The sequence below is a fragment of the Hordeum vulgare genome, chromosome 2H (assembly GCF_904849725.1).
Source record: "Hordeum vulgare subsp. vulgare chromosome 2H, MorexV3_pseudomolecules_assembly, whole genome shotgun sequence".
NCBI classification, from domain to species: Eukaryota; Viridiplantae; Streptophyta; class Magnoliopsida; order Poales; family Poaceae; genus Hordeum; species Hordeum vulgare.
In genome coordinates this window covers 73,191,470-73,214,424 of record NC_058519.1, presented here as the reverse complement: position 1 = coordinate 73,214,424, position 22,955 = coordinate 73,191,470, and the positions used below count along the sequence as shown (strand labels likewise).

Genomic DNA, 22,955 nt, shown 5'->3' with positions numbered 1-22,955 from the left:
TGACCGCGAAGTTTGAGATGTCTATGATGGGAGAGTTGCGGTTCTTTCTTGGGTTCAAAGTCAATCAAGGAAGAGAAGGAACGTTCCTCAAACAAGCCAAGTACACTCAAGACATGCTCAATAGGTTCGAGCTAGAGGACGTCAAGCTGGTCAAGTTTCCCATGCCAACCAAATGCAAGCTTGACAATGATCCCAATGATAAAGCAGTGGATCAAAAGGCATATCGCTCCATGATTGGATCATTGCTTTACCTTTGTGCATCTAGACGAGATATCATGTTGAGTGTGGGAATTTGTGCATGGTTTCAATCCACACCAATGGAAAGCCACTATGCAGCAATCAAACAAATCTTTCGATATTTGGCTCATACCCCAAACTTTGGCTTATGGTACCCCTAAGGAGCAAGCTTTAATCTAGTAGGTTACTCTGACTCAGATTGGGCTGGAGACTATGTTGGGAGGAAGTCAACTTTTGGAGGATGCCAATTCCTTGGTCGCTCTTTGGTAAGATGATCTTCGAAGAAGCAAAAATTGTGTGTCACTTTCTTCCACTGAGACCGAGTATGTTGCTGCCGCAAGTTGTTGTGCTCAATTACTATGGATGAGGCAAACTTTAAAGGATTACGGTGTCACTTGTGACAAAGTGCCTCTTCTATGTGATAATGAAAGTACTATCAAGATTTCTCTCAATCCGGTGTAACATAGCAAGACCAAGCATACTGATATTCGTTATCATTTCATTCGAGATCATATCAAACATGGAGATATTGAGGTCATCTACATCAACACTCAAGAGAAACTTGCGAATATTTTCGCAAAGCCTCTAGATGAAGCAAGGTTTCGTGAGTTAAGGCATGAGCTAAATATCATTGATTCGAGCAATGTGGATTGAAACTAGGCACACCACACCTCACTCATCATTATATCTATCTCTAGGTGTAGGCATGGACATAGGGGGAGTGTTGTTCTCTCAATGAACTTTCTCTCCCCCCCCCATCATGCATAGATTAATCACGTCTTTCATATTAGTCATTGTTGATGGCACTTGTGCTTCAAAGTCGATCTATGGTCATGAACCCAAGGATAATTATTTGTGGTGTCATACCAATTATCTCAAACATAGGTGGCTCCGGCCACCGCCCTCTCTTCATAAGGAGAATCGTTTCAGTGTTTGTTGGTCGTGTTTTGATTTTCTTTGTTTGCCTTTCGCTTGAAGTTGTGCTGTGTTTCTTCTTCATTTCTTGCAAAGGCCATCCTGTCATTTTCTTGGTTGAGTGGTACTATCATGCATAGGCACAATACTACCACTGGAGAGGGCACGGTACTACCGCAACCAGTGCAGTAGTATTTTTCTTCTGCCACTGGACGAACGGTACTATCGCTCAGCAAGCGGTAGTAAAATTTTACTACCGCTGGCCAAGCGGTACTACCGTAATGACCGCGATACTACCGTATCGTCGGGGCCGCAAGAGGTTATAATTGGGCAGGGGGCAATTTATTCTCCCCCCATACCCATTCATACCCTCATCTCGTGGCTCTCTCTCTCTCCTCTCAAGAAACGGTGCCGAAAGATCTCGCTGGATCTCCATCTCCTGCCACTCTCTCCCCATTCCATCTGGTGGTATCGTCTCCCTCCTCTCCCTCATGCCATGGAACCCGGTATTGCCCCTAGTTCTCTTCTCGTTGCTTCAATTTTGTTGGATCTAGGGTTGGGGCATATGATTTAGGTTTCATCATTTTGTGGCACAATCTTTGCATAAATGGATTGTTGGAGAGTGCTTGTGTGGTAGAAATGCTACTTAGTAGGATACAACATGTTAGTTTTGGTCTAAGGTAGTACCGGATCTAAAGATTGGAGTGTCAAATCTTGCAGTTTTCGCCCCGTGCGGTACTACCGCTCCTCCTCGAGCGGTACTACCGCAGTGGGAGCGGTAGTAAAAATTTACTACTGCCTGGACTACGGTACTACCGCACCCTGGAGCGGTACTACCGCGGTCAGCACGGTAGTAAATTTTACTACCGTTGAACTGCAGTACCACCGCTCGACGGTGAATTCACATGTTTTGTCCTACTAATTATCATTTCTCTAGGGTTCTCTGGCTTGCTTTGATCTTTGCCTTGACGTCTTTCGTTGTTCTCTCGTGTTTGCTTGTGTTTCATAGGTGGTGGCTCCAGTTCCAGCTCGAGGCGCTCGAACCCTTCTTGGGATACCGGTTCCAAACGCCTTCACAATCAAGAGGCACCCGAGGGGTCCAAGGCTCCGAAGCGCAACTTCAAGAGGCCCGCAAACAAGAACACGGTGCACAATGTCAGTTGGGATGGTATGCCAGAAGCTGAGTTTCAGATTCGCCGGAAGCGCGACCCCTATGTCATCGATAGGGTTCATCTCAAGGGTTGTGAACTTTTTTGGTCCAAGCTACAGGCTCTTATCTATGAAGATGTGATCAAGACCAAGAAGAACATCTGTGTACCGGTTCAGTGGATTGACATGGATCATCTCAAGAAAGACCCGACATACTTTGGTGAGCCTCTGGACATGGTGGAGCAGCTTGGGATCGGGGAGATCATCTCGTTTCAACTTGACTTTGATCATGAGATTGTGGCTCAGTTCTTTGTTACCGTCCACTTCCACACTGATGCAGAGCGCACAATGACTTGGATGACCAATGGGGAGAGGCTTTCTGCAACCTGGAAGGAGTTCATGGATCTTCTGCACATTCGCGATGAGGGGCTTGAGCACTTAGTTGGTTTGCGCCCAAACGCAAAGCCATCTGCTGCACCCAAGGAAAAGTTGTTGCCCTACTTTATTGAGAAGGTGTCCTCAACTGGCGAAATCTCTCATGTGATGAACATGTTCCTTGATATCATGCATCAAATCTTTCGCAACACTCTCTTTCCTCGAGTTGGCAACAAGGACCAGGTGCATTCCTATCTGGTGGATATGCTTCTCATGTGTGAGAAAGAGCGGGCTCGTGCTCCTAGACCGCCTAATGTGTCTCGCGTCATGTGGAGTGAGCTTCAGTCGGCAGTGTTTCACCGTAAGGTTCCCATCTATGGACCTTATTTGTTTTACTTGATACGGGAGAGGTGGTCAGTGACCTTTCCAGAGATGGTGTTTCATGCTCCTGGCTGGATCCACCATGAGCCTATTAAGCTACATCATTAGAACAAGTGGGCCAACACTACCACTACACCTGCTACTGCCAACATGGATACTGATGAGGATGAGGATGAGAATAAGGATGAGGGCAGTCCAGAGACACATGTCCCTTCCTCTGCCAAGCCATCTTGGGCCAAGAAGCTCAAGGACCGAATGAAGACTTTGTTTTGCATGCACGCAAAGGGGCAGTATATGACCCATGTTGCTCAGAAGGAGAGCCGTCAGCTCGACAAGATGATTCTAAGGAAGCTCGGCGTGCACATCTCTAGTGGGTCTGAGCAAGACTTTACTCCTGAAGCTGCTTGGATGGAGAAGAAGAATCTTCAGTGGGATGAGTCTGATGAGAAGTATGATGGTTGATATTTCTGCAGGAGGAGCTACCACATGTGTCTTAGGTGTCCTCCCTGCCATTTTGGTGTCTCGATGCCAAAGGGGGGGAGAGAGTAGGATTTACGAGTTCTTGTGTTTTTCGTGTCTCCTTGTTCGTTGAACCTTTGTCGTTGCTTTGGTTGGTTTTATTTTATGTGTGAGTCCAGAAGACTTATTCTATCATATGGTGTGATACATATGATATCACTCTTCTCTCATTATTGTCTCATTATTGTCCAGTATGTTAGTAGCTTGTGAGTCTATTTATTATGTGCCCTTATCTTCATGCTCTCATTCTATGCCTTGCTTCCATGCCTATCATCGGTAGTATCGTAGGTGCGAGCGGTAGTACCACAGGTGCCAGCGGTAGTAGTTTTTTACTACCGCCCTCTGGCAGTAGTACCGTCCGGTACTACTGGGTCGGACTTTTGCACAACCACGGCATCAACGATGGTAGGCATGGAAGTAACTTTTTACTTCTGTGGTTGGTGGATCTACCGTGCGGTAGTACCGCTCCTAGCAGCGGTAGTACCGCTTTGCTCAAGCTGACAGTGGGGGTAACGGTTGGATTCTTTCCCCACTATATAAAGGGGTCTTCTTCTCCAAAAAGATTACCTCTTACCTCCCCAAGCTCCATTGTTACTCCAAAGCTCATTTTCGCCCGATCTCTCTCCCTAGGCAATCAAACTTGTTGATTTTCTAGGGATTGGTTGAGAAGGCCCTCACCTACACTTCCACCAAGAGATATTTGATCCCCCCCATTAATCATGTGCGGATCTTGTTACTCTTGGGTGTTTGAGCACCCTAGACGGTTAAGGTCACCTCGGGGCCACATTCCATTGTGGTGAAGCTCCGTGGTCTTGACGGGAGCCTCCAAGCTTTGTGTGGAGATAGCCCCAACCTTGTTTGTAAAGGTTCGTTCGAGCCTTCAAAGGCATCAATAGTGGAATCACGGCATCTCGCATTGTGTGAAGGTGTGAGAAGAATACGGTGGCCTTAGTGGCTTTTGGGGAGCATTGTGCCTCCACACCGCTCCAACGGAGACGTACTTTCTGTCAAAGGGAAGGAACTTTGGTAACACATCCTCGTCTCCATCGGTTCCACTTGTGGTTATCTCTTACCTTTACTTTGTCCTTATTACTGTTGTGTTGTATTCCTTCCTTGCACTTGTTGTTGTTGTTGTTATCATCATATAGGTTGCTCACCTAGCTGTTCATTTAGAGAATCTTTTGTTGCTAACCCTAATTTGTTAAAAAAGCTAAAAATTGATAGTTGCCTATTCAAACCCCCCCTCTAGTCAACCATATCGATCCTTTCATCTAGCCTACCCAACTTGTTTGACATGTTGATTTTCAATACACATCAAACATTTTTGCGCATTTGTCACATGCACTTGGATTTTTTTTAAAATACACAGTGAACATGTTTTAACACACCCTAAACAATTTTCAAATATATTTCAAACATTTTTCTAAATATGCAATGAACATTTTTTTTAAATATGTTGAACATCATCAAGATACACGTACATATTTTTTCATACATGTGAAGTTTCTTAAATAAAACAGCAACCTTCTTTTAGAGACGAGGATGATTTTTTAAACAAAGGGAACATTTTGATAAATATATTTTTTGAACATTTTTAAGATACACAATGATTTTAAAAAAATTGGTTAACATTTTTTTAATACAAAATGAATTCTTTTTTAACACATGCTGACTAAATACACGTTGAACATTGTATAGAACAGTAAAATAAAAATGACTTTATCAATGTATTTTTAGAATTTTTTTTTAAAAAAAATATATATATATATATAAAGTTACGCTGGAGCATAATCAATCTGTGCCGCACGTTATATGTTGGGGTACGCGAATGTGTGTGCATGTGAGAGAGAGAACCTTATCTACAAGAAAGTGCGAAACTCGATGCAAATAAACGGTTCAGATAGCAACCACCCCGGCTAGTGTTGATAGCATATATATATATATAGGGTCGCGCTATTCGTCACCCTGGGTGAGGAATTCTTATTCCTCACCCCTGTCCAATTCTAGAACCGTGACCTGAAAACGTAAGAAAACATTAGACTTGAGGTAATATTACACTCTTGAGGAAGGAAGTTTCTCTTTCACCGTATGAAAAGATATGAGGTAATTTTACAACATGCGCGATGTAAAGTTACGTTTTGCATGTGTGGAAAAATATGGTGCGGTGATATAACACTAAAAGTTGTTCGGTAATTTTATATTAGAAGTGAGGTAATTTTACATCATGCATGTTAAAAATTTACGCTGTGTATATGGGAATAAATGTGGCTCGGTGAAATGGCTAGAGTGAGAAATAAGTTATTCTTCACCCTGGGTGCCTAATAGAGTGTATATATATATATATATATATATATGAAAATGGCTCCATACTCCTATCTCTCCCTAATAATAAAGCAAATAGGGTTATTGTTCGTTCGTCATGGCATTTTTGCAAAAATGCCCTTCCATTTTCTGTTAATAAACCCGCAGTCCTTTTGTAAGTTAAAAAACGTTTCGTTCAGGCTATTTTCTAAAACTCCCCCTGTAGTTTCCAATATTCAACCGCGGTCCACACGCACGAACTCTCCCTCGCCTCTCGATCTCAGCCGCCAGGAGGCGACCGACCCCGGCGACGCTCGATCCGGTGATGCGTCGGTGCGCCAGTCGAGGCACCGCCGCCGCTGCCACGAGTGGTCTAGCGTCTGTTCTTCTTTCCCGGCGGTCTAGCGTCATGTCTCCTTCCCCTCCCCCTCCCCATCTGCCCCAATCTTCTTTGGCGCAAACCCGAGCATGCTCGGTCTCCAACCTCCTCCAATCTTCAAGCCTTTCGGCACCCAATCTGAGCAACCAATGGTCGATTAGAGTGATCCCCGCTAGGAATCCATGTGATTTGATTCTAATTTGATGGGGGAGCGAGTAGGAAGGATGATGGTGGGGTTCATGGGGAAGAGGAAGAAGCAGAAGGTGATCCACGGCCAGTACGCGACGCCGAGCCACCACGCGCCTCCTCCCCTGTCGCTCCGCCATCTGACGGGACGGCGTACTGGGCCTTGCCGGACGGCGAGGACCAACGGGTCAATGGTCGTCCACCCTGGGCCAAGGTGAGCATGCCTGAAAATCTTTTTTCGCTGTACAATTTCTCTGTCTTGATTCTTCCATATGTGCCAGATGAATAAACAAAGTACCATTATTTTGCTGGTAGAGAAAACAAAGCGCCATGATAGGCAACTCCATGGTATTGATATGATACGTCAGAAAATAGTACAATGTGCAGGCATCCCAATTCGCTCCAGATGACTCATTTATTCCACTGAAAAAACTCTCGCTCTAAACGACATCACCATTAAATTATTTGATCTGCCCGTGTTGTGTCAGCTCTGATTCAGTTGCAATTGAGTTTGTGTTGTTATCGCAAAAGAATATTGTTCTCACTTATGATGACTAGATAACTACCTGCATACTTTGGGGAGTATGGATGGCTGTCATTTTCTGTGTGCTTACTCTGCTTATTATCTGCATGTATAATGTTCTTTGCACAAGCATGATTTTCTATGTTGTGAAATAAGGGAGTAAGTTGTAGCTGCCCTGCACGATGGTTGGTTTACATTGATGGAGATGATTGTTTAATCGGGGTGTTTTCACCCTTGGCCTTCGGTACAACACAAACATGAGATGTAGACTTAACCCTCCACCTAACAGGCTAACACAGATCTTTCATGTGTTTTCTAAATAATAGAAGTATCAAGCATTTGGTTTACCGGTTGTAATAGCTGTTTTAGGTTGATGTTTCACTGGACCCGATGAAGGAGTTGGGAAGAGTAATATCTAAGCGAAAAATTTGACGGGGCGTGTCTTGGTTGTGCTCTGGTATTTTCCACACATAAAACTTGAAGTGTAGTTGTTCGCATATTCCCCATTTTCTTCTTGTCGCTTGAGAAAATCAAACGATGCCTACAAATACACAGAGTTTTGCATCTCGTAGTTAGTCCATCTCATGCACCCATGTTTCTGTTACACGGAGAAAGCCTTTTATCAGGTTATCCAGCGTTTTAATTAGCATATGTATCACTGTGGATACCGCAAGTAAATATTTTCTTTGGACATACAGTAATGTTTCATTTTTATTTTATAAGATAAGTAAAAGAACCTTTATCTTATAGCTTCATTTTAATCAGAAAATACTGCTTGAATTAATCCATTGAAACCGAATGAAAATTAGGCTACAACTCTTTGCTGTTGAATCAATAAACAAGATCAACTAGGTAGATTTGGGTAGCTAGGTTTCAGAGATTGAATCAATCACTGTTGCGTAGTGTTCTTTTAGTACAAGGATGCAGAGTATTATTTTAGTACGAAGGCCTTGAGATATTTTTCGCCCGGTGCAACGCTGTGGTTGGTAGATTATGTAACATAAACTGTATAAAGAAGTTGTGTGCCGAACAACATGATTCAGTGGCAACTAATAGTCAGTATAGGTAAGCTCTTTGCTCTGATAAAAAAGATTTTGTAACAGAAGGTTAAAGCTTGGTTATAATTAAACACTGATTTCTGGAGATTGACAGTATCCTGATTACATGTTTTAGGTGGAAACTATGTCATGGGAAACTATCTGTTAAATGCATTTCGCTGGAGTGAAACTGTTGGACCCTGGGAGGAGAGACCTGGTCATTTTAATGATGTTTGGGGCTACTGGACTGATGATGGACTTGGATTCTTTGAGTTCCTTCAAGTGAGTAAAAAAACCTACTGCTTGACTTAGATCTGGAAATCTTTAGACAATTGCAAACAGTCTTAAGCTGAGATTTGCTATTTTATTACTGTAGTTAGCAGAAGACCTTGGTGCTTGCCCAGTTTGGGTGGTCAATGATGGTAATTACTATGTCTAAGAAGTAAAAAAAATGTTTGCTAATCTGGTGATGTGATCAATTCTTTTCATTGTGGCACGGGCTAGCCGATATGAACAAGTACCATCTGCCACAATAGCTGCTTTTGTAAAGGTATGTTCTTGAATATAGTTACAGGTCATTTTTTCACTTGCCATGGTCTGTATCTATTCCTCCCTTAGTAGGTTTTCTTATTTTCTGAGCATTAAACTAACAAAATAAGAAATTATGATTGCCTATTTACTCTCTTTACTGAATTTATTCTCCAATGACCAATAATAAGGAAATGATTACACGATAAATGAACCATCCATTTATTTTAAAAGCTATCTCAGTAGAGAACCAAGTAGAACAGAAAATGAAATACAGACATAATCTTGTCACTTAGGATTCAGAAATGGCATCCCTAGGGTGAGTGGCCAGAATGGAATCTGCTAAATGTAATCATATATGTGTGCTTACGCAATGTTTTTTTTGGAAACAAGTGCACATTGCTAATTACTATCTTTGGATGCATAATTGAACAATCACTTGGTCTATATTCTATCTGTTACTACAAATTTCGAATGTCTAGCCTATCTAGCATGAATATCTGGGAAATGACTAAATATATATCAAGAGTCGATGTGGAATATGTATCTCTTACATGCTTAGCTCAAGGATGCCATGCATAATGATCTTAATCAGGATTGTGAGAGTAAGGGATGTTTCTTCACTGTACTTGGTTCCATTTGTAGGAAATCGTTGTTATTTGAATTTCTTAATTCTTGCAGGATGTTGTTGACAGTATTGAGTTTGCGAGGGGAGACCCTGGGACTTCATGGGCTTCAGTTCGTGCAGCAATGGGACACCCAGAGCCCTTTCAGCTTAATTATATTTCTATGGGAAATGAGGAATGCTCAATGCACTACTATAAAGGTTAATTTATATATCTCTTGGTTTCTTCACATTTTCTTCATGGATGGCAATATAGGAAAGCAAGTATTGAAGCTGCATTTTTTTTAAATCTCTTGAGTTTTCTCTTGTCTGTATTTGTAGAGCAGCAGCAGAGCATGAACCTGAATGAACCGCTAACTTATAATTTACTCATGGATTGCAAGACCACCTACGGATTCAACTCGTGCATCATGGACCACGCCCCCTTGATCATGCCGAGGCTCGTCATCGGGTTCGGTCGCATCGCCTCCGTCGATTTTCCACCGTTCGCATTATGGAGAAGAAGAAGAAGCAAGCGGCCATGTTTTTTTTTCAAGTTCAGGCTCAAAAGACTTGATAATTGTTTTGCATTTGCTTGCAGGGCCGTCATCCAGCTGCTGTGCAGCTACGCACCCTGCCTCTGTACGCGATCGTCACGCAGATGGGGACCTTCTACAAGAAGGAGATCTTCGATGAGCACGTCCAGCAGGGGCTGCTGGGGTGGGTGCAGAAGGCCAGGATGAGGACGGAGTTATTCAAGGATGCTGCTGCAACCGCGGCCGGACCCGCCAGACATGGCCCGTCATCCCGGCTGGAGATGCTGCGACGCGCCGCCGCCTTGATGCAGTGCCGTGGCGCGCCGCCGAGATGAAGTGCCATGAATCAATCAGTCGAGACACAACCTAGCGACAACAACAACTAAAAAATGGTGATCGTTTCAATCTATTATATGGTTCTATATATCCAAAGGAATTGACACCGATTATTATCCAAGAAAAGAATGTTACCTGCCATAGTGTGTCTTGCCATACAATACCGGCATATTATATTTTAGAAATGTGATGTAAATCTTATTCGTTTGCAAAAATATGGATGTACAGGATGAATACGAACTCCGAAAAATAATTCTAGGACAACTGCTAACATTCAATGACAACGAATTTGAAGGTATCGACAATGAATTTGAAGACAACATACCCGTCGGTGTACTAGAATTCCTCAGTTGTATCAAGAAAACCAAAATTAAAACTGCTATGTAAAATCTCCAGATATTTGTGTAAATTGATTCTGTAAGCTACTCTCGAAACTTTATTATTTTTCAAGATTTATATACTTCGTGCTAACTTCCATTTTCTCTCAATAGGACATGTGCTATTATGAAAAAGGAGTTTCTTTGTTGGATAGCAACCCATGATGGTGGTTTCAGATATGAAGCTAAGAAAAACGTGCCTCATAATTCATTGGATGTAAACCAATAGGGTCAATTAGATATCGTTGGCTGTAAATGACATGAGTATTTAGCTTTCATAAAATCTACTTCCTCCATCTCATAATTTAAGAATGTTTTTTTTAAAACGTTCTTGTATCATGGGACATATGTACATATGTACTCTTTAACAATAAGCAGTGGATGAGGATGATCCCAGATGTGCGTTGAATTTATCAACATTGGTTTATATTTGTTTTTACTATCAACATTGCATAGTGAATTTATATATTTGATAAAAATGAACACATATTTTACAAGAGTGATTATAGATCCACCTATTCTGGCGCTAGATCTATTGCTGTCATGAATTGTGTAAAATAATATGTTAATTCGGTACTTATGACGTTTTAACTCACCTGTCTAGCTGAAGTGATGTACTGTTCATCTCGCCTCTCTAACTGAAATGATGCACTGCTGCTCTATGTTCGCGTGTGGTAGCAACTGGTATACTTGATGTAGAAAAATATAACAATGTTATTTTGACCTAGATCTCGACTCACCAATGTCAGGACAACTACGCCAATAGCCTGCTGCTTTTACTCGTGCGTAGCATCATGCATAATTTCATTTTTCTAATAATTGATGGATCTGCAAACTAAATATAAGAACAGAAAAGCATCGTGCAATTTTCCAACCAAATAATGTTCATCTCCAAAGAAAATCCATTTGAAAAATCCAAAAAATATTCTTCAAATTTACAATAGAATAACATCTTTCAAAACAAATAAAAATCATGTTCATCTAGCATGTATTGTATGCACCCAAACTCTTTCATCAGATGAAAGTGTCGAGCTAAAGTAGGTCCAAACAAACGATTAGAATGTTTTATGCACATCTAAATTATATGGCCCAAAAAGCCGTAGTTCAGTGTAATCTTATTTTGTAAGTTTGTCAAAACTAAATATAAGAAACAACGTGTAAAGGCACATAATGCAAAAAAAAAAATCACCCGTTGCAACGCACGGGCATTTGTACTAGTATCATATAAAAGGAGTATATAAAAGGTGTGTGTGTAGAAACTCTATTCATCATCCAGGATGCAGAATAATTTATTTTTCACCCGAGATAATCTTACGATCAATTTACAAATAAACTACATTTGCAATACAAATATTTACATTTTTATTGAATCACTACGTAAAATTTGACAAAAGGAAAACAAAAATATAGGTCAGAAAGACCAAAACAATTTAAGTTTATTGTATTTTTTTGCACTATTTTTGTATGGTCGTAATTTTACGTGGCATAAAATATTTTTACATCGATTATATTTTTTTACGGTCTCTTTGTACGTATAAAATAAGACAAAATTTATGGAACGTAAAATTACGGTGCATTGATCTTAAAATAGAGGGGGGGGAGAATAATTATTCCTGACCCAGGGTGATCAATTTACAAATAAATTACATTTAAAATACAAATAGTTACATTTATAGTGAATTACAACGTAAAATTTGACAAAACAAAAACCAAAATATAGGTCACAAGAGCAGAAAGAATGAATTTACTGTATTTTTTGCACAATTCTTTTATATTCATAATTTTACGTGACATAAAATATTTTCACGTTGATTATATTTTTTATGTTTTATTTTTACGTATAAAAGAAGATAAAATTTACGGAACGTAAAATTACGATGCATTGATCTTAAAATAGAGGGGGTGAAGAATAACTATTCCTCACCCAAGATGACGAATAGCGTGACTAGAAAAAATACATCCTACCACCCAGGGGTAGTTACCCCACATGTTCCATATACTATCATGCGGTAGTATATATACTAATTTATCATTTTTATTATGTTCATATAGTATATACAAGATTTTTCAAAGTGAGTTACATGCAAAAATTACAAGTTAGCCCATAGTTTTTATTATATTTGTGAAATACATATATTTTTGTACGTAAAAAACAACATACACAAAATATGATACATATTATCAAAAAATAGTATATATACTACCTAAACATTATTATATACTACATACTACGCGTACATACTCTTCAATTTAATAGACACTACATACAACATACAAAACGCAAGCGGTGATAACTACCACCAGTGGTAGATATATATAGAAAAAATACATCCTACCAGTTACCACACATGTTTCATATACTATCATGTGATAGTATATATATTAATTTATCATTTTTATTATGTTTATATATTATATATAAGATTTTTCTAAATGAGTTACTACATACAACATACAAAACGCAAGTGGTGGTAACTACCACCGGTGGTAGATAAAATTTGTCCTATATAGGAAAAATACATCCTACCACCCAGGGATAGTTACCCCACATGTTTCATATACTATCATGTGGTAGTATATATATTAATTTATCATTTTTATTGTGTTTATATATTATATATAAGATTTTTCCAAGTGAGTTACATGAAAAAAAAATACAAGTTAGCCCATAGTTTTTATTATATTTGTGAAATATATATATTTTTGTACGTAAAAAAGAACATACACAGAATATGATACATACTACCAGAAAATAATATATATACTACCTAAACATTATTATATAGTACATACTATGCGTACATACTTTCCGATTTGATAGATACTACAAATACATACAAAACGCAAGTGGTGGTAACTACCACCGATGGTAGATAAAATTTGTCATATATATATATATATATATATATATAGAGAGAGAGAGAGAGGGGAAAACAGAATGTCAAAAGGATAAAAATAAAGCCTATGAAACCACACTTTTAAGGAAACGAAACCGTACATATGGGCCAATAGTCTAGGTAAGCAGAGCGCCAACGTAAACCATATGTCACTTAGTAGTGTTTGCTCGTCCCCCTCAGAAAAAAAAAGGAAAACAAAATTAGTGTTTCCTCCAAAAATAAAAATGTGACTAGTAGTGGCATGACCCATTAACATGAAAACTGACACAAACCATAAACATCAAACACGATAGGGAGCAGCTAAGCTAAGTACTTCATCATAACGGAAGGCATGAGCACCTAGAAAGGCCTTGACTCAAGATGTAGGCCACGGGATGCAACCTTTTTTAGGATTTTCTACCCCAGAACAAGAGTTTCTCAAAAAAAAAACAAGAACAATAAAATGCAACAAAAGAAATTAGCACAAAACAACTTAAAACCCCACAACAAGGAAAATAATGCATAAGGTAGAAAAAAAAGGCATACATCAAGAACTTCACCAAAATCTTCTCCATCTATGCCTATTTCAAATTTTCAATTACTCCCTCCGTCCATAAATAAGTGTATATATAAATTTGTGCTTAGTCAAACTTTCTAAATTTTGATCAATTTTATAGAAAATAGTAGCAACATATATGAAATGAAATTGATATATTTGGAAACTTCATGTAAAGACAAATCTATTGATACTAATTTGATGTCATAAATGCTAGCACTTTTTTCAATAAAGATAGTCAAATTTCAACTAGTTTGACTGACAGAAAAGAAAAAAAGTACACTTATTACCGGACGGAGGGAGTAGGTCATAAGCAAAAAATGGGCACCAAAATAGAGACAACCATGCATATAGCCTCCTTGAGTGTATCAACATCTGCAAGCCCCAATGACAAAAGAAATGTGCATTCCAGAATATAAACACAAAGTTACATCGTGCATTTGTTTGAAAAAACAAAATTAAAAGTTCTCCCAAGAAGAGCAAGGATGAAGGGTGCAGGACTTTTAGCTGTTTAGTGAGTGAGCGAATGATGCACAAGAATGTTGTGACCTTGACATGATTAAACTAAGTGAAACTAGCCAATGAATTGAAAAAATGAGCAAGATATAGAAATATGGGAGACTAATTTAACCGAGATACTGTGGACCACAGAATTACACAAAAGACTGTCTTTTTTGATAAATCGGAATGAAGGAGTTATAACTTACAAAAGAAGAAACGAAAGAATTACACTGAAACGTGAAGCAAAAATGACTGAGACAATAAGACATATTGATCACAAAAATGACAGACCATGAAACAAAAATAATGGACTTGACAGGTCTTGCAGTTTAGGAAGGTCATAGACAATGATAGGTGAAGGTCTGAAAACTACTATAACAGAGGTAAACTATCCAGAATAATACACTGAAAAGTGCACAAGGACTGAAGAACAAAAGACTAAATCCTCAAAATTGAAAATGAAGACTGAGGAATGAATACAAAAGAAGATACTCAAATGACTTGGCAAAATGATAATATTCACGACAATTTAACTATGTCATAACACATCGCAAAAAAGTACTCTATTATAGCTAAACTGCTGCCTCAACAGTACTCCATTTTCATGATTCATGATTGCAATCAGCAATTCAAGCGTTTAGTTTGATCACCAGCGGATAGGGAAGTCCCGAAATAGGTGAGTTTCACCCGAACTTTGGTCATTCCTTGTGCAGAAGAACTGGTCCTGGAACATGGAACTGGCCTGCTGATTTTCGAAGTTGCAGCTCCCCCATCTATCAACAAGTAACCCTGATGCAAGTGATTCGACAATGTCAATGGGCGCATCTGTACAACCAGATAAAAGAAAACAGGAAACAAATATTATTCCCTCTCATCCAGATAAGTTGTACTAGAGCTGTGACAATTAATTTGGATCGGAGGGAGTATTAAACTGGATTATAGAATGTTAAATAGAAGTAAGATTCTGCTGACATGTTAAAAATCTGTACTGGTAACTTCAAATGCAAACAAGTTTATAATAGCTTCGACATTTTGGCTCTCGCTATACAAGCTTAAAGTAGGCTGAGACAAAATATCATGGAACTCACTAATTAGTATACACACATGTTCAGCGATTGAGCCTAACAAAACCTACCTGCAAAATTCACTATCCCCATGCGAGCAGAACGACCCGTATAATGAAAATTGACACTGAACAACCAGATTTGCAGACAAAACACCACCGCTTCTAACAAAAGAACACATGCCGCCACAGCGCCCTTTGACTGAATCGCTGAGCAATAACTCGTTTTCCATCACTGAAAAAGGCTCTCTCATGTAAAAACGAAAACAAATCATACGCAGGAATCAACCATCTAAAAGAAGTCCCTAGAATCCTTGCGCGGGGAGGCGAGGCGTCAACCATCTAGGGCAAGGAGTAGATCGAATGGATGGAATCTGAGGGGACGCCTCCTTGCAACTTGCAAGTCAACGGGGAAGTGCAGGGGTTGTGGCAATTGGCGCTCCGGCACAATGACGCCACCGGCTGCGCCGTAGACAATGAAACACATACAGGGAAAGAGGGGCGTGGAGGGATAAAGGGACCGACGGCGACTGCTGCTTCCGCTAACTCTCTTAGGGCGCGCAGGACGGAGTATCCCTTATTGACTTCTCCACCATGCCCCTTGACTCCATCTTCTGCCCCCTCCCTCTTCTCTCTCTCTCTCTCACTCTCACTCTCACTCTCACTCTCCTGTTGACTATGACAGATAACAATGGCTTGCAGCAGACAACCCCCAAAACCGGGTTGTAACCCGCATGACCATGTTCCAGAAACCCACAATGGAACCCGGTAACCTGACAAACACAGCCACAACGCACTGAGATTCACGTTCCAAATTCAACGGCCACAAAATTTGTCTGGACGCGAAATAAAAGACAGTCAACTGAAAATTAGCAAAAATGTAATACTAGAATACAACGACATAAGCAACTATCACAGATTTAGAACTGAACAAAAGAAAGAAAGAAGGAAATGGTATCACAAGGCAACAGCTGTAAATAATTCAAAGGCCGATCTGCTGCACTAATTCATTCTGGAAGGCTAAAACAATGGCACCACATGTAACAATACCAACATGCTTTACGTGACACCATTATGATTGCTAAAAACCATGTCCTCAGACACAAAACTACAACAGAATCTAAAGGCGCAGAATGAAACGTGTCAGTTGTAGTCTCTGCATAAACCAATAGATGGTAGAAAACCACTAATATGCAGTGAGAAGACAAAAATAAGTTTTGAGTACCTCAACAAAGTTCTGTGAGAAGATTAATCTGAGCTTAATTCTGGGCTTCAAACTCCTGCTTGCTCATGAATATTGCAACTGGCTCACCAGGGGAAGGCGGATTCTTGTCCAGCACAGAAGCATGCTTTCCAGCTTTGGCACGAGCAGCTTCATCAAATACCGGCAGGACCTCAACATGCTCAAGACCTAACTGCCTTCTGATCAGCTCCAGGTTCTCTTCGAGCACATTTATTTCACCAAAAGGAAGCTTCAAATTTAGAGCCTGGGGACCAACGTTCCTTGCTTCATCTTTCTTGAACCTGATGAAAGGCATGCAGAGCTTCTGTACTTGTTTGAAGTTTGTTTCGCGGTCGATGAAGCAGTTCCTCAATGCTTCATTAATCTCCTCATCGGGGGCAAAGGAGCGTGCTTGGCTATCAAAATTTGATTGAAGCACCCTTAAACATTGCTCTTTCCATCCATCATAGTGCTCGTTGACGTATATCAGACCAACAGTGAGCTTGTTTTCTGCTGAGGGAGGAGGTGCAGCTCCCTTCTTGGGTTTCTTGGAACCAGACTCTTGCTTCTGAAGCAACTTCCTCATTAAAACAATGGAGTCCTGTAAATATATGTTCGCACTTCTTAGTGTAGGATCTGGGGTGCCTGCAACTGGCCAGCCAGCTTTTATTGCAAAACCTTCCTTCTTCAGCATCTTTTGCCACACATGCTCAGCGTAGTGGGGGCAGATCGGGGTGATAAGCCTGGTCTGGACTTCCATAAACCGCTCCAACAACTCACGGTTCATGCCCACCGCTCCACAAGAGAGTCTGTACTCATCTCTAGCCAATTGCAGGTCATAGAAACCAGACTTCAGGGCATCTCTGAACATGAAGGCGTTGTAGCTCTTCTCAGTTTCTTTTACAGCAATGTTGATCTCATTAGCAAACACATGGTCAGCATACGTAGAAGGAGGGCCGCCTCTCAGAGAAGATTCAGCAGCTATAACTTCTTCCATCCAAGCGATTTCCTTTGTGAGCCTCAAAATAGCAGCATTTGCAGTTTCAAAAACAAAGTTTGCATCGTCCATACCATCACCAGCATCAGCAAGGGCAAACCTAGTGGCATCTGAAGAGAAATCTTCAATAGCCTCCCGAAGAGTTCGGAAGTTACCTGTGGACTTGGACATCTTCTCAGAGTTGAGCATAAGATGCCCATTGCAACGAAAACCACGAGGCCAATGATGCTCTGGAAGAAGTGCTGTATGATTGTAGATGCTGAATGTCAGATGATTCTGGATAAGGTCCTTGCCAGATACCCGAATATCAAATGGGTACCAATACTTGAACTCTTGCTTCATTTTGCTCAAGAGGGCAGGAGAGATGTTGCTACTGGGTGCCGGACCATCACAGAACACATATTCCCATACTTCATCTGTCATTTCTTCTGGCTTGATAGAAGATATTTCTTGTCCATACATATTACCATTTTGTAGATGATGAGCGATGGTGTAATAAGCCATGTACAGGGTTGAATCTGAGAGAGATTCTACCAGGAACTGCTCATCCCATGGAATGCGGGTACCTAGGCCAAAAGAGCGTGAACATGCCCACTGGTTCAGCCAGCCCAAGGTGTGTTCGAATCCGTTACGGGTTTCAGCTGAGAATGTATTCATATTTCCCAAACATTTGACTGCCTTCTGTTTCCATTCAGTTTCTCCATAAGTTATGTACCACTGATCTGTAAGAGCAACCACGCATTCATCGCCGGATCTTGACATTACTTTCTTCTCAGGCTCACTATACAACACAGCAGAGCCTTCTCCAAGAAGCTTGTTCTTTATCAGTGGCTTCGCTTCTTGAACCTTTCTACCATCAAACTCCCCTGCAATCATCACTCCATCTGTAAATCCTTTAAGGTATGTCATCCTTTTTGCTTCAGCAAGCTTCTCCTTGTCATTCTGGCTCTTAATCTTAAGATCAAGGCACACCTTCTCAGCTGCCTTGTCCCCAAACTCAGGTATGTTGATTATCGGTATGATATTAAATGGAAGAACCCATTCATCTTGGACTCCATACTTCTGTCTCAAAGCGGGCTTTGTGATTAAATCTTGCAGTGCCATGTAATCATCTGGCGAATCACTTGGCACACTAGTCACAATGCCAGTACCTTTATCTGTCAAGATAGTGAGCATGGGAAGTGCATATATGATATCATTGAATGAAAGAGGAGACTTCAATGGCAACCCAATCAAATCATTGCCAGTAAGCTCAGCTAAGCAGGTAGGCTTTTCTGGGACCCTGGATAGATGCTGATACGCAAGGTTAAGCGCTGACCGTGCTGTCACAATGAAGACATCAGTTTCATTGATCTCAAAAGCCCCATAATGCCCATCAGGCAATACCCAACAGTTTGTTTGCCCATACATTGTCTCAGGTCTTAATGTAGCAGCTGCCAGATAAACATTCTTTCCTTCCAAGGCCTTCAACTTGGGAGGAAAAGGTGGGATCACCATCATTTTGATCAACACATATTCTTGTGGCTGCACACCTTCACCTGATGCCCTATCATGATCAGCACAAGGTTGACCATCCAATGGAGAGTAGATCGTGTACCTCATATCTTTAACAACTTTGCCCATTTTCTTCAGTTTTCTCATCTGCCAGCGAACAAAAGCATCATAGAAAGGATTCATATCAGTGGTTATGAATGAGCGCCTCCAATCACAACCCAGGCCAAAAGCCTTAAGATCTTCCTTTGCGAGCGGAGGGAAGTAGGTTAACCAGTGGGACGGATCCTGAAATTTGGCAATTTCTTCATTCGACAGACCAAAGCCCCTCATGATCTCCCACTGGAACTTCTGCATGCCAGTCTTTGCAGCAGCCTTGGATTTCTTACTCTTAAATTTATCTGGGGCAAGAACAGCAGCCTGGTCAGCCTGGCTATCATCTGCCATTTCAGCACTTGAATCATCATCTGCAGCAGGAAACACTGGAGGATTTCCATACTGTTGAATCTCCCTAGCAAGCTTATCAGCTGAGGCCTTGATGGGCATCCCAGTACAATGAAAACCAAACGGCAAAAGGACATTTGAGCCACGGAGTCTGTGGTATGCAGCACCAAATTCAAGCTTGGACAATGAGAAGGCATGCCCCAAATGTAGAAGTCCATTCATGTAAGGGTACGGAAAATTGCCAAAGAATTTTTCACCAGGGCCAGGAAGTCCATTGCCAGGTTCAGCCTCAAAAACCTTGCTCTCCTCCCAACATGTTTGAGCTTCTGATTGGATCTTGAGCAAAAGGTCTCTACGTGCATGACTCTTGGCTCCATCAGTACTTGATGACATTTTCCTGCGATCAACAAAAAAAAGGTGTCAAAAGGGCAGGCATCTGGATTTAAACTAACTCAATTCAGGAATATATGCATATATCTTAGATACATCGATGAAACATTTTTTTGAACGAATTGTAGTAGTGCAATCTCCTTGAATATCTCGTTTCAAACATTCCTCACAAACTAATGGATATGAAAGCCATATGAGGAAGCTAATTACGTAACAGAATCATAATAAACCATAAGCATACATCATCAAGACATCAAACCAAATTAGCCTTCTAACAAGCTAATTATGGAGGTAGTAAGCTGGTGTTATGTTGCACAGTTGTCTAACAATGTAATGTTTCTTCTGACACTGATGTTGTGTGTAGGTTGGCATGTTTGATGCAACAAACAGCACAAGAAAAAGAAGATATATGCTAATGGAGAGGCCTGGACGGAACTGCAAGGCAATTAACATTTGGATTCCCAGTGGACTTGGTTCTTCGACCTTTCCTATTAAGTATCTTGAGCTGAAACTGATTCAGCGTGGATGAAAGTAAACATATAAGACCGTCACGGTACTGGCAGTTTGTGGGTTAGTTTAAATAATTTGCTTTTGTGCATTTGGTACAGTTCTTTGTCATCTTGGACAATGCTTGCTAACTGAATTGACTTTCTGCCGATGACATTTCTGGAGACGTTATGTAAAGATCAAAACATAATCGAAAGGAATGTAAGCCTAAAAAATCAGCAAAGTCCTGACTGTGCCGCCCAGTTAGAAACTGAAAGTCCCTCAAAATTTGCCCTGTAGGACTATAAAGATGCTAGCATTCATGCCCTTATGTCTGTGAAAATTTTGCAGGGCGGATTATGAAGCTGGTTTGCAGGAGTTGCAGACCCGGGAACAGAAGCTACGCATCGCTTGGGCAACTCCGAACCCACAAACTAGAAGAAAGCCGCCAGATTACAAAACATAAGAATCAGCGTCGATCTGCCTGCCCCAAAGCTACGAATCTGTAGCCGCGGCGGCGCCGTTCTACTGTCGTACCAATCAATCGCGCGGGTGGACGGTAGACGCGATAGGATGAGTACCTGACGACGGCGCGCGAGGCAGGGAGCCGCAGCAGCCTCAGGGCGGGGAGCAAACCGGGAGCCAGCAGAAAAGCGACGGCGACGGCGACGGAGGAGGAGGGCTGCGGGTGTAGGGGGCTAGGGTTTATCCTGGGACACGGTCACGTGGGCCTTGATTGGCGACTTGGCGTGCACGGACCAGGTTCAGGAACGGGCCGCCTAAGGAACTTGATTCATGCTGGAAAAAAAGAGCGGCTAAGATTTTTATTTTTATTTTGCGGGGTAAAAAAGCAGATAAGATAATCAAACTAAAACGAACCAACCTTATAATTGGATAGGTAGGAGGAGGCTAGTATCTTTAATCCATGAGGATTTAAGTCCTAATTTAACATCGATGCTCTGTTATTTTTGTATTTATTTTAAACTTTCGGGGATGTTCGTTCAGGATTAAGTAGCTAAGATAATCAAAACTAAAACAAAGCATAGTTCAAAAAATTTCCCTGTTCTAACACATTCAATGTGTGCTCTATAAACACTCAAGGTAGACAATAGTCACATAATACACCAGAAAATTACAAGCAAAGGCGTGACACATCGTTATTAGCTTACACATGAAAAATGAGTGAACGAGACACATCGCTATTACTCTTTCCGTTTCTAAATATTTGTCTTTTTGAAGATTCAACTATGGATTACGTACAAAGCAAAATGAGTGAACTTACACTTTAAATTATGTCTATATACATCTGTATGTAGTCCGTAGTGAAAGCTATAAAAAAACAAATATTTAGGAACGGAGGGAGTAGCTTACATATAATACATAGCCATTTATAATGTTATTCACCCCCTAGGTGAGAAAAAACAACACACATAGCATTTCTTGCGTAGCATTTCTCAAAAAATATTCTCGCAAAACATGAACCACACATTGTCTTGCCTAAAAAGATATAAACTTTGAAGCCGCCTCCCACGCATAGTATGTGGAGTATCAAACACTCATGTAACACGACTCCTCTGACCATACAAATGAAATCTAATAAGCACGTCCAACCTATCTCAAAATAAGACCTAAGGAAATGACGACTTAATCATGAAAATGAAATATACAATAAATAACTCACACACCAAGTTGCACACAGAACAAGTTGTGCTAACTAAGCTGGTTTTTTTAAAGACATGCCCAAAACAGGGTGTGTAGCTTCCTTTTCCATGTAGAATTGAACACTAAACCACAAAGCCTAGGCCTCTAGCATCCTATGTCGATGTCCATCATCAAACATGTGCGGCCAAAATAAGACGACTGAAAAAGACACATAGCCAAATAAATACAAAGACAACAACAGACTTACCAAGGAAAGACTGACAAAAAGACTAAAGAGTGGTGATTATAGACTGAAAAGAGTGTGTGTGACTGAAGATATTGTTACAAAACCCTCAACCACACCCTTAGAATCCTACATGTCCAAAACCCTAAAGCCCATCTCGGTCCCACTGAAACAGTCAAACATGGAACCACCGAGATACGCTTGGCAGAGCCGATGCTTAAACCCTAACAAATCGGACTCACCGAGATGACCCTTCGGTACACTGAAGTGACCGTGACAACATTCTGTTAGCCACCTACTTCGTTTCAGAAATTCCGAGTTAGTCGATCGGTGCCATCGAAGTGCACTTGCCAACCTTCTATTTCTTATCAATTCATTTCTGAACTTTTGAGTGAGATTGATCGGTCACACCGAAGCGTGAAAAGTGCTTAGGTCATTACCATCGGTCCCTCCAAGATTTTCATCCGGTCTCACCGAAAAGCGTAAATTTCAAACCTTTTACATTAATCCGTCTCACTGAGTGGTTTCCCCCAGTCCAAGAGAGCAACCAGAATGAAGCCACCACTTCCCATATCCATTTTCTGAGAAAGAACCATCCACACTTGTGTTGAGATCAAGGGATTGCACTCCAACCATACAATCCTTGATTTCTAGCCTCCCC

General features: G+C 40.8%; 1 protein-coding gene and 1 pseudogene across 2 annotated transcripts; one reads left to right on the top strand and one right to left on the bottom strand.

Annotated features, from left to right (window-relative positions):
* The first annotated feature begins 8,579 nt into the window (after positions 1-8,579).
* LOC123425097 lies at positions 8,580-10,779 on the top strand (annotated as a pseudogene).
* A 3,865-nt stretch (positions 10,780-14,644) lies between these two features.
* Positions 14,645-21,146, bottom strand: LOC123425095 (leucine--tRNA ligase, cytoplasmic-like). Of its 2 annotated transcripts, none has more exons than XM_045108764.1 (3): positions 20,991-21,146; positions 16,605-19,930; positions 14,645-15,141 (listed from the first exon to the last, which is right to left on the bottom strand). In XM_045108764.1, the coding sequence occupies exon 2, from the start codon at positions 19,924-19,926 to the stop codon at positions 16,639-16,641; it is 3,288 nt and encodes a 1,095-aa protein (XP_044964699.1). In that variant the 5' UTR covers positions 19,927-19,930; positions 20,991-21,146; the 3' UTR covers positions 14,645-15,141; positions 16,605-16,638. The 2 variants fall into 2 exon arrangements, with proteins under 2 accessions (XP_044964699.1, XP_044964698.1); XM_045108763.1 differs by having other exon boundaries at positions 14,645-15,105; positions 20,991-21,145.
* Between the last annotated feature and the right edge of the window lie 1,809 nt (positions 21,147-22,955).